General features: G+C 56.7%; 2 protein-coding genes across 3 annotated transcripts; one reads left to right on the top strand and one right to left on the bottom strand.

Moving 5' to 3' along the window:
• The first annotated feature begins 450 nt into the window (after positions 1 to 450).
• On the top strand, positions 451 to 6,857 carry LOC121589213. 2 transcript variants are annotated; one of them, XM_041907948.1, is made up of 2 exons: positions 451 to 558; positions 975 to 6,857. In XM_041907948.1, exon 2 carries the CDS (start codon positions 2,060 to 2,062, stop codon positions 6,362 to 6,364), a length of 4,305 nt encoding a protein of 1,434 aa, XP_041763882.1. In that variant the 5' UTR covers positions 451 to 558; positions 975 to 2,059; the 3' UTR covers positions 6,365 to 6,857. The 2 variants fall into 2 exon arrangements, with proteins under 2 accessions (XP_041763882.1, XP_041763881.1); XM_041907947.1 differs by having other exon boundaries at positions 451 to 901.
• Positions 6,858 to 6,959: 102 nt separating this feature from the next.
• Positions 6,960 to 10,838, bottom strand: LOC121589214 (probable leucine--tRNA ligase, mitochondrial). Its single transcript, XM_041907949.1, has 5 exons — positions 10,820 to 10,838; positions 9,805 to 10,121; positions 7,940 to 9,743; positions 7,390 to 7,868; positions 6,960 to 7,301 (listed from the first exon to the last, which is right to left on the bottom strand). Exons 2-5 carry the CDS (start codon positions 10,030 to 10,032, stop codon positions 7,002 to 7,004), a joined length of 2,811 nt encoding a protein of 936 aa, XP_041763883.1. The 5' UTR covers positions 10,033 to 10,121; positions 10,820 to 10,838; the 3' UTR covers positions 6,960 to 7,001.
• Positions 10,839 to 10,892: the final 54 nt, after the last annotated feature.

Raw genomic sequence — 10,892 nt, 5'->3', positions numbered from 1 at the left:
GGCAGCGGAGTATGCTCGCGCGTACCATGACCGCGGAACATCACCGGGGCAGGGCCGGTGATTCGGTAGAGCGTGTTTCGACCATTTTCCGGCGATATGATTTTGAAGCGCCTTTTCCACGACCGGTTCTCGCGTGGCAAACAGCGAACAAAGAAAGAAAGCAGAAAAGAAAGGGAAAAAAACGACTCCCCTCGAGCAACACCAATGCAACGCGGCAACCGACCACAAACAACCGTCGGGTATCGCACGCACACGCCTGCTATGTAGGGCCCCCCTTAACAACATTCTCAGCACCCAGCAATCACTAGGCTTTTGTTTATATCTAACCTCAATACACGCAGTACCACAGTCCCCAGCACCCAGCGCACAGATAGCGCACTATTTGCAACAGCGCGGCGTATCCTAGTGTGCGCTGAAATGACACCCCTTCCCTCAATACCACCACCACTGTGTGCGCAACCGGTACGAAAAGCGTGGTGCGCGAGCGAGCGAGCGACCCACCAAAGCAACGTATCCTTCGGCGGCGGGACTGTTGGCCGATTTTCAATCATAAACAACGTAACGCAGGGGCAGGGGGGAGAATAAAAGGAGCGCAGCAAAAAAAAAACACACATAACTGTCCCGAGCAGAGGGTGGGGAGTGTTTCTCCACTCACCCGAGCCGTGCACACCAACACACCTGCAGGACAGGACATTGAGCAGTTTGAGCCGAAGTCACAGGAGCAGCAGTCGAAAGGATCGCGTTGGCGTGTGCGGATGTGTTTTCGGTGGTGTTGGCCCTGGCCCCAGGGGTACGGCCACATAGCTCCACGTGTGCGGGTGTTCCTCTTTTAAGACCCTTGCCTTGGCACACACACATTTGACATTTCGCTTATTAAAGTGACACGTTAATGCAGTGTGTAGTGCGTGCTTTACATTAAACATTGTACACGAATGTAGTACGAATATGCTAACCGTTGGTGTGTCTGTCTGCAGGATAAAAAGCCGAATAATGGGCAGCCAGAGCAGTGCGGATGGTCCGTCCGTAAACGGACCCCCCCCCCCAGCCCAAGATCCTGCCCAAGAACGACTGCGTGCCAACCATGCCCAGCCGAGGAGCCACGTTTGAGTGAATGAAAGAGGAAGAATAGGAAAAAGAGGTTACTAAAGAGGAAGCAGAAGAAGAAGAAGAAGCAAACGCGAACAGTGCGCGCCGCCAACGCCAACTTTGTCAATCAGTGCGGCGAGCGATAGAGGGCAGTGCGGTGGGCGCAGGCGGGTTGTTTCGGTTCGGGAAAATCGGTCACGAAAGTTTTTCGGCATTCAATTGATTTTCACTACAACTATCCTTCGAAAGGGAGGGCGGCGCGATAGAGCCGACGGTGTGTGTGTGTGTGTGTGTGAGAGAAAGAGAGAGAAAGAGAGAGATAGAGAGAGAGAGAGAGAGAAATAGAGTGAGCTCCACAGTGTCTGTGTCGTTTGATGTGGGCCTCGGTGTACGGCGAGAGGGGAGCAAACAACGGAGACAGTTAGAAAGGACTACCACCACCACCACCACCCTTTTCACCAAGACAGCTCATAAACAACTTTATGAAGCGTATGAATTACAGACGGCTGCACTGCATCACTACTACAGCGGAGGAAAAATCCTAACGAAAGGACGACTCCTGCCACTGTGCCGAAGGACTTTCCAACGTTCTTGTGCCGAGTGGCATACAACCTTTTCGTCAGTCTTCATAACCTGTGTCCGCGTGTGTGTGTGTGTGTGTGTGTGTAAGATAAGGATCTGAAGAGTATTGTTGAAGAAGTGTCTGCAAAAAAAACTCCCCGGGACCCGGGATGATCCCTTGAGCGCCAAAGTTGACCGCAGCGCGTACGATGCACCGTACCATCCCGGTGCTGACTGTGCGGAGAGCGAAACGACGCGCAAAGGGCACATTCCGTGAGGCGGTGAGCTGTCAATCAGCAATCCGCACAAGACAGGCTGGCAAGGTTATTGCGGAGGAGGCATCCTACAGCAACTAACAGAAAAAAACAAAACGAACAGAGGAAATAAGCAGGTCACAGTCACAGGCAGCACAATGAGCACCTCGAAGATGCGGGGAAAGTCGGCCCTCCACATCACCGACGGTATCATCGGCACGGGTGCACCGACGGCGGGTGTGGTGACCGGCGGTGGACCGGTTCCACCCGCCGCCCTGCTAAAGATCGAATCCGTCGTGCCAAAGCTGAGCAGCCGGGCCGCGAACGGTCCCGGCTCGAGTCTGGCCCTAGCGGCGGCGGGCCACTCCACCCGCCTGCGCACCTTCCACCGGTCGCACAGTACGCTCAGCTCGTCCTACCTGCGGAAGGTGACGGCGGCGGCGGCCGCCGACTACAACCGGCAGCAGCGTATCCATCCGACCGGGGGCGCCACCATCCGCCCGGAACCGATCTGCGAGCGGGGCGGTTACGGTGGCCCATCGCCACCACCGCCGCAAGCGGGAGCAGCAGCAGTAGCAGCGGCATCACAATCAACCCACGATGCGCTGCTGGCTGGGTACGCCGAAACACCGCCCCTGGACAGTACGCTGATCGTGCAGAACGGCGTACCGAGCATCAGGCGCTCGCAGAAGGATCGCGAGAAGCACCCGGACCGGGTCAACCTCGACCGGAAGGGGCTCAGCTCGATCCCGCTCATCGAGGACGAGCCGAACCTGCGGCTGCTCTCGCTGCAGCACAATCTGATCAACGCGTTCCACATCCCACCGGAGGCCGACTCGAACAACAATCTGCCGACCCGGGGGCAGCACCACGGTGCAGCGGCGTCGAATGGAGAGCTTAAGCCGGCCACGGCGCACTACTGCCCCGCAGCGGCCAGCAGTCCACCGACGCCGACCAAACCCTCGCCCAGCGGTACGCCGACGAACGGGCCTTCCTCCTCCTCCTCCTCCTCCTCCACCGCGTACGGGCCAGCGGGCACGAAACCCTCCGCCAAGCAGTTCCTCCGGCAGAAGTCAACCTCCCGCGGGCAGCTGCTGATGGGCACGAATCTGGCCTCGCTGGCAGGGCCCGGTGGGAGTGGAAACTCCGTGGCGAGCAGCTTCATCCAGAGCAAGATTACGATCGGTAGCAAGCAGCCGGGGGCGCCGAATGGTGCTCCCCAGTCAACCGGTCCCATGTCCGGGGTGTCGCCGCATCTTCAGAAACCTCCGGCGACAGCTGCCTCCACCAGCAACGGCTCAACGGGGCCGATCGCCATTACGGCGCATCAGAAAAGTTTGCTCAAAAAGTCCAACAGCTTCATCGGCGGACCGACCATGTTCCTTACCGGTGGGCCGGGGGCCACACAGCCCGCCCCGCCAAATGGGGCCACCACCACCACCACCTCCAATGGGATGTTGAAGATGCGGGCCGGCAAGCTGCTGCTGGTGCCCTCCTTTAGCATCGATAATCTGAGCAACATCGCTGAGCTGCCTGCCGGCGGTGCGGGCCTTGGCGAGCAGGACTACTTTACCGGACAGTCGAGCAGCAATGGCAGCGCGGGCAACAGTGGCAAAACAACTCCCACCAGCACCGGTCCCCTGGTGGCACCGGGGGCGGAAACTGTGGTCCCGCCGGCGTTCGTCACACGCTACAACTTGAGCAATCTGGTGTTTCTCGACCTGTACGACAACCAGATCGAGAAGATCTCGTGTCTGGACGGGCTGAAAAGCCTGACGGTGCTGCTGCTCGGCAAGAACCGCATCACCGACATCGGAGGGCTGGTGTCACTGAAGAGCACGCTGCGCGTGCTCGACCTGCACGGCAACAAGATCAGCAACATCAGCGGCAAGATCTGCCAGCTGCAGGAGCTGAAATCGCTCAACCTCGCCGGGAACGCGCTGCGCCAAATCCAGGCGCACGACTTCGCCGGCCTGTTCAGCCTGAAGGAGCTGAACCTGAAGCGGAACCGCATCAAGAAGCTGTTCGGCTTCGACGATCTGCACCATCTCGAGCGGCTCTGGCTGTGCCACAACGATCTGCAGTGCGTGGAGGATATGGCGGCGATCGCGAAAGCGATCAACCTGAAGGAGGTTACGATCGAGAACAACCCGGTCTCGCTCGCCGGCGACTGTGTCTCCTTTCTCGTCAGCTACCTGCCCGGGCTGGTGTCGCTGTCGCAGATGCAGATCACCGAGCAGGTGCGCCGGGCCGCCTCGGCCTGGCGCCGCAACAAGGAGCTGTCGGACAGCAAGTACTCCAACCTGTCGTCCGACGTCTGCCAGAGCATGCGGCGCGAGGAGATCATCTCGAACGCGCGCACCAACTGGGAGCTGCTCCGGTCGCAGCAGTCGACGGCGATCGCACGCGGCACCCAGCGACCCGCGGCCGGCGGGAAGGAGGTTGCGAAGGAGCCGGACGGTCTGCTGCTGGGCGATGGCGCAATACTGCCACCGGGCGATCAAGCGGGTGCGGGCGTGACGACCGCGGTGGAAAAACCGACCAAAAAGGGAGCGAATGGAGCGTCCTCACAAGGGACGCGGCCGTTCCGGCCCGCCAATGGGAAGAAAATGGCGTCCAACCGGAAGCCACTGGTGCGATCGTCTTCGCAGGACAACTCAAGCTCGCAGGTGTCCGAGCAGGGCGGGGAAGATTATTTCCGGTTGCCCCCGATTTTGGCCCCGTTTTTAGAGCAATCCGCACCAGCCGTTGGCAAAAGTGCGGGCGAAGGTGAGGCATCCGTTACGTCCGGCGTGGGAACGCATGCCGATTCGAGCGTCTCCAGTGGATTTAGCTCGGAAAACGAGGAACAGGCGAATCTGGAGAAGGAAATGGAGAAGCAGAGCACGCTGGTGGCGAGTGGAAGTGCAAACTCCACCCCGGAAAAGGAAACTGACCGACCGGATGGGGTGGTTGCGGCACCGGGGAGAACGTTGGATGTGGTGGGAGACCCTTCCAGTTCCGGTGATCCCGTTGCGCCTCGTGATCTTCCCGTGCCGGCGGAGAATGGAGCACCGCCAAGAGAGGAGTTGAAGTTGCCCGCTGCTTCGGACGACTGCCAACCACCAATCAGCATGGCCGAGCCCTGTCCACCGCCCGATCTGGACGCCAATCTGGACAAGCTGTCCACACTGTCGACCGTCTCGACGAAGAGTGCCACCGAGTCGGTCATCACCAATGCGTCCTCCAACTCCTGCAACTCGGACTCGACCGGCTCCAACACGGACTCGGCCGGCAGTAGCTCGGCCGGTGGCAGTGGCAGTGCCGGTGCTGCCAGCGGCAGCAGCGGCAGCAGCAGTACGAGCGGCCCCACTCCCTCCCTAACGGCCGAGCGGGGCCGAACGCACAAGACGAAGCTGACCACCCCGATCAAGCGGTACGGCACGGGAACGCTCGCCCGCACGCAAACCGCCCGCAATGCATCCACGCTTCCGTCCGGCGGTACCACCAGCCTGGCCAACTCGTCCAATCTGGCCCACGGCAACGCGGCGGGTGCACCGCCGCCAAACGCCCCCAGCGGTACGTACGCCGGCATACCGAGCAGCAACTATGGGCCGCCGTCGGGTGCGGCCGGCACCGGCCGCACCGGCAAGTCGGGCGAACGGGAGCGGGAGCAGGGCGGCGACTATCTGATCGAGATCTGCGGCCGCTACCTGAACGTGTACGGGCTCGGGGCGCTCCGGTTCATCGACAAGCAGTGGAACATGCAGAAGGCGTGCGACGTGCACACGGTCAAGTTTAGCTACATCAACTTCAACAGCATCACCGCGATCCTGTGCCGCATCAAGGTGCGGTTCGTCAATGCGGAAAACTTCATCTTCCGCGAGACGAACATCGCCTGCCTCGGGCAGATCAATGCGCTCGCGGAAAGCCAGGGCATTGCGTCGCTCACGATCGACCCGGAAGGCAATCCGCTAGCAGGCCGGCCCTGGCGCAGCTACGCCATCTACCGCCTGTCGCACTGGGGACTGAAGCAGGTGAACGGGACGGAGGTGACGCCCGAGGAGGTGCAGCAGGCCGAGGCGACGTACGCCGGGCTGTCGGATCTGGTGCTGTGGTCCCTGCCGGAAGGGCTGCTGCAGCCGCTGCTGCAGCGGCTGCGGCTAGAGGAGACGGCGCACGCCTCGAAGATGACGGCGAAGGAGTGGCTGATGCAGGCGGACCCGTCGCTCAAGAACATCGTCGGCAAGGAGGCCCTGCAGTGGAAGAAGCACAGCACCGCCCAGGACGACACGGCGATGCGGGCGAAGGGCCGGGCGTACTTTGGCCGCATGCTAGAGAACACGTGCAATGCGGTCGAGAAGCTGCAGCGGCTGGAAACGATGTGGCCGGTGCTGCTGCTCGAGATGATCCGGAACACGCTGATCGACTACTCGCAGATCGACGTGTACGTCAAGGGGATGCTGGTCGAGCTGCTCAAGTAGGGGGGGGGGGAGCGAATGCGGCGTTGCACGCAAACATGTGTTCAGCAAACGCACGCGGCCTAACCGCCACGTGGTGATTACAGAGTTTTCCAGGGGATCTCATAGTTGTGGGACACTTCCTAAACTCTTTCCTATTGGAAGTGAACTTCATATGTTGGAAATTCGACTTTATGGCACCCTGTTTGGATAGGCTCGTTGGAAATTCCTATTGCATTTGTCCAACAAGGGTGCAATAAGTTCATTTCATGTAAGAAAGAGTTAATAAAGTTTCCCACAGCTGTGAGAATTCCTGGAAAACCCTGTATGATGCATTTCCCGTACCTTAGTTTTATACATTGCTAAGTAAACGTTCGACCGCGGACGTCGGTTTCCCGTTTAACTAGTGAAAATAGGAAAGGAGCAAATATTAACATTAAAAAACACACACTTTCATTGTTTATCCTCCAATTTTGTCCCCCTTTCTTTATACTCTATTTCTATCCGCTACCTTTTGTCCTAAGTTTCCTAAAATTCATCCCGCCCAACGTCGCCAATGCAAAACTTAGTACTAAAACGTGTCTTTTGGTGTAAAATGCAAATAAACCAGCACAGCAAATACACACCAGGGCGTTCAATTTATTGCTTTTTATCACGCTTATCACATCCCCACGTGCAGCACCTGCAGTGACTTTTTCTTCTTCGCCTTCTTGTCCTTCTTTTCCTTTTTGCTCTTCATTTCGGGCTCCCCGCCTTCCTCCGCGGCCGCACGATCGAGATCGACGTTCAGAATCGCCTCACAGCTCGGGTAGAGGGTGAAATCGCTCGTCCGGAGCGGCCGTTTGCCGATCAGCTTCACGATCGGCTCCTGCCGCAGTGCCAGATCGAGCGATTCCTGATGCGTCAGCAGGTTGAAGCGCTTGGCCGGGATTTTAAGTATGCAACACTCCGCACCGTTGATCTGCAAAACGAAAGCCAAAACAATTAATAAATGGTACTTCTCTCTTTAAATGGTGTGTGTGTGTTTTTGGCAAGAAAGAAAAAGGCACCTTAAAGGTAAGATCGAGCGGAAACTCTTCGTCGATTTCGGGCCACCGTTGCTCAAACACCGTCCCGTCCCAGCGCAGGCCAGAAGCGTCGTCATCCAAACGGTGCGGTGCCGTCGCAAGCTGCTCCCACAGTTCCGCCGCAAAGTGGGGTGCCATCGGGGCAAGCATAATGATCTGGGCGGCCAGTGCCCGTTCGTACTGTCGGCCGTAGCTCACCACGGCCGGCGGGGCACGCCGGATCGCGTTCGTCAGGCCCTGCATCTTCGAGATGCCCACGCTCAGCTGGTGCGAGTGGCGATAGTTGAAGGTTGCACCGGCCGTGAAGTAGTTCCGTGCGTCCCACAGCTTGTGCTCGTGCTCGGTAAATTCGGGCGTTGGTGTTGGTGCGCCTGAGCTGGGATCGATGTTTGCCCTCGCCTCCCGGAAATCGTACATCGTCAGCCAGAGCCGTTTCTGCCAGTTCAGAATGCCGGGGAATGCTGCAAAGAATAAGAAACAAAAACAAGGAGAATAGATTTTATTCGTAACGGTAAGTAATTCATCCACTTACTCGCTTCGGACCAGTTGCGGTGCGATGTTGGCGCAACGTCGGCCAGCAGGATCAAGCGCAACGCATCGCAACCGTGTTCGCGCAGCACCTCGAGCGGATTGACACCGTTGTGCTTGGATTTGGACATCTTTTCCCACAGCATCGTGACCGGTTCGCCCGTCGCCCGTTCAATCGCTTTGTTGGCCTTCTCATCCACGATCTCGACCTCCGCCGGTGGAATGTACTTCCCATTGCTGGCCACCCGGTAGGATCGGCCCATCACCATGCCCTGTACGAGCAGCCGTTTGAATGGTTCCGGCGTCGGCAGCAATCCCTTGCCGTGCAGATAGTGTGCGACGAACCGGGCATAGTACAGATGTAGCACCGCGTGCTCCTTTCCCCCCACGTACAGGTCCACCGGCATTAACCGGTGCGCAAGCGCGCTATCAAACATTTCCCGCCGATTGTGCGCATCCAGGAAGCGCAAAAAGTACCACGAACTGTCGACAAACGTGTCCATCGTGTCGGATTCCCGCCGACAGTCGGCCCGGTGACAGGTGGGACACGCCGCCCGCAGCCACTGCTCGTTCTGGGCCAACGGAACACCGACCGAATCTGTGGGCAATCGTACGGGGAGATCTTGCTCGGGCACAGGCACCGGACCACAGCTCGGACAGTGAATGATCGGTATCGGGGTGCCCCAGAACCGTTGCCGTGAGATGAGCCAATCGCGTAGCTTTGAGCTGACCGGATGACCGCCGATTCCTTGCTCGACCGCTTTGCGGACTATTTCCTCCCCAGTGCTGGCAGGGCTCGGTGTGTTTTCCTTCAGTTTTAACCCACTTTTAGTCGCTATCTGCCGATTCGATTCGCTCCCGACCGCCAGATAGGTGTCGCAACCCTCCGGGAACGTTACCGCTTCCGTTACGATCACTGGCAGCACATCCCCAGTGAACGGATTCTGTACGGTAACGTTCTCGAGCAAGCAATCGCTTTGTTTAGCCGTGTTCAGGAGATTCGTGGGATGAATAGCAATAAACAGAGCCCGTTCCAGCTCGACCGGATCGCTTGTCCACACGGCAATGCTCTTCATTTTGTGCTCTCCAACCAGCGGCAACTCGAACGCATATCCCTCACACTCGCCGATCCAGTGCCGCTGCAGCTTTATGATATCCTTCCAATCTTCCAGCCCCGGATCGCTTAAACCCTCCAGCAGCGGTTTGGCGAACCGAGTCGTCTTCACGAACCATTGGCGCAGCACCTTTTTCTCCACCTTCGCGCCGGACCGCCAGGAGCAACCGTTATCGTCCACCTGCTCGTCGGCCAGCACGGTCTCATCGACCGGGTCCCAGTTGACGAGAGCTTCCCGCTGATACGCCAGCCCATCCCTGTACAGCATCAGAAACAGCTGCTGCGTCCAGCGGTAATACTCCGGCTGGCAGGTAGCAAACTCTCGCTCCCAGTCGAAGCTGAACGCAAGCATTTCCAGCTGCTTACGCATCTCCCCAATGTTTCGTTGCGTCCACGTGTCGGCCGGGATGCGCCGCTGCATGGCAGCATTCTCCGCCGGCAGCCCGAACGCATCCCAACCCATCGGATGCAGCACGTTCGCACCGTTCAGCCGGTAAAACCGGGCCATTGCATCGCTGATCGTGTACACCCGCACGTGGCCCATGTGCAGGCTGCCAGAGGGGTACGGAAACATGGCCAGCACGTAGCGTTTCGGTTTAACCGTGTCGGCAGGGTCGAACCGGCAGTCGCCCAGCTTGTTCTGCCACTTCCGCTCCAGCTGATGCTTCATCTCCGGCGTCAACTCGCGGCATGTCTGGCAACGGAAGGCAAATTATATAATCAATCAGTAAGTGCGTTTGCGTTTTAATAGTTACCGTCAACTGTCCGACCGCGGAACACAAGTGCCTTCGCCCTTTTGACCATCTTTCCAATAGCGATACGTGAAAAAGTCGCATGTTTTCACACCGAGCACAATCCCACAACAAACTTTTCCGCACACGGATGACATAACGCGCGAGAACTGTCAAGCTGGGCCAGTTTCGTCGATTCGGATGCGAATGAGGGAAGCACAACAAACGACGCGATAACGCGGCAACCGGCATCAGCTGTTCAGTTTGGTCGATTGTTGTTGTAAACAACGTGCTGCATCTCGCTCTGTCGGTGAAATGACATGATTTGCAATCGACCAAAGCTACACGGAAAAATGATCGATCATTGGTCTTGAAAATGGAAATCTTGTGCTAATGTTGACTTTCAATATATTAGAAAAATAATTGAATCTCGATCATACTATTGTTACATTTAGATCTTTCATAAATATTATTGATACTTTCATGGTCTATTTAGCTTAGGAAACGGTCTATATTTCATAATTAATAGATACTTTTGCGTTAAAATTATCAAATTGTTATCAATAACACAGTCATCAGAGGTTTCCTTCAAAGCACTTCAAAAATGATAAAAATAATATTTGAAGTACATTTTACAATTGCAAATTACTTCCAACATCCTTAGCAGTGTACATTTTTGTGTTCTTTTTTCATTTTTCTAGGAATTGTGCAACCTCTCCAAGGTCATATAAACACAACCGCCTGCCCAGAGTGACCTGAAAAACCGATTTATCTGTATTCCTAGCGATTTTTGATATGCCTACCGATTCACAGATGAGCCCCCTAAAACTACCGATTTTTCATTCATCCTTTTCGTAATAGGGTAACTGTACCAGTTTTCGGCAGTGTACCTATTTTCGGCAGTGTAGCTAAAAACGTGAAATTCTGCACAAACACGGTAGAAATTTTCACAAAACACAATTTTGTAGTGAAAGTGATTATCTCCATCACCGAAACCCCCCCCCCCCCCCCCCCCACCGCTCAACACTTCAAAGCCTACCGAAAACTACCGAAAAAATCTTAAACTCCTACCGAAAACTACCGATAAAATTTGGATGCGCTTATCGACAACC

This window comes from Anopheles merus, chromosome 2R (assembly GCF_017562075.2).
Source record: "Anopheles merus strain MAF chromosome 2R, AmerM5.1, whole genome shotgun sequence".
In the NCBI taxonomy this organism is placed as follows: domain Eukaryota; kingdom Metazoa; phylum Arthropoda; class Insecta; order Diptera; family Culicidae; genus Anopheles; species Anopheles merus.
This window is presented reverse-complemented; position numbering and strand designations above follow the sequence as displayed.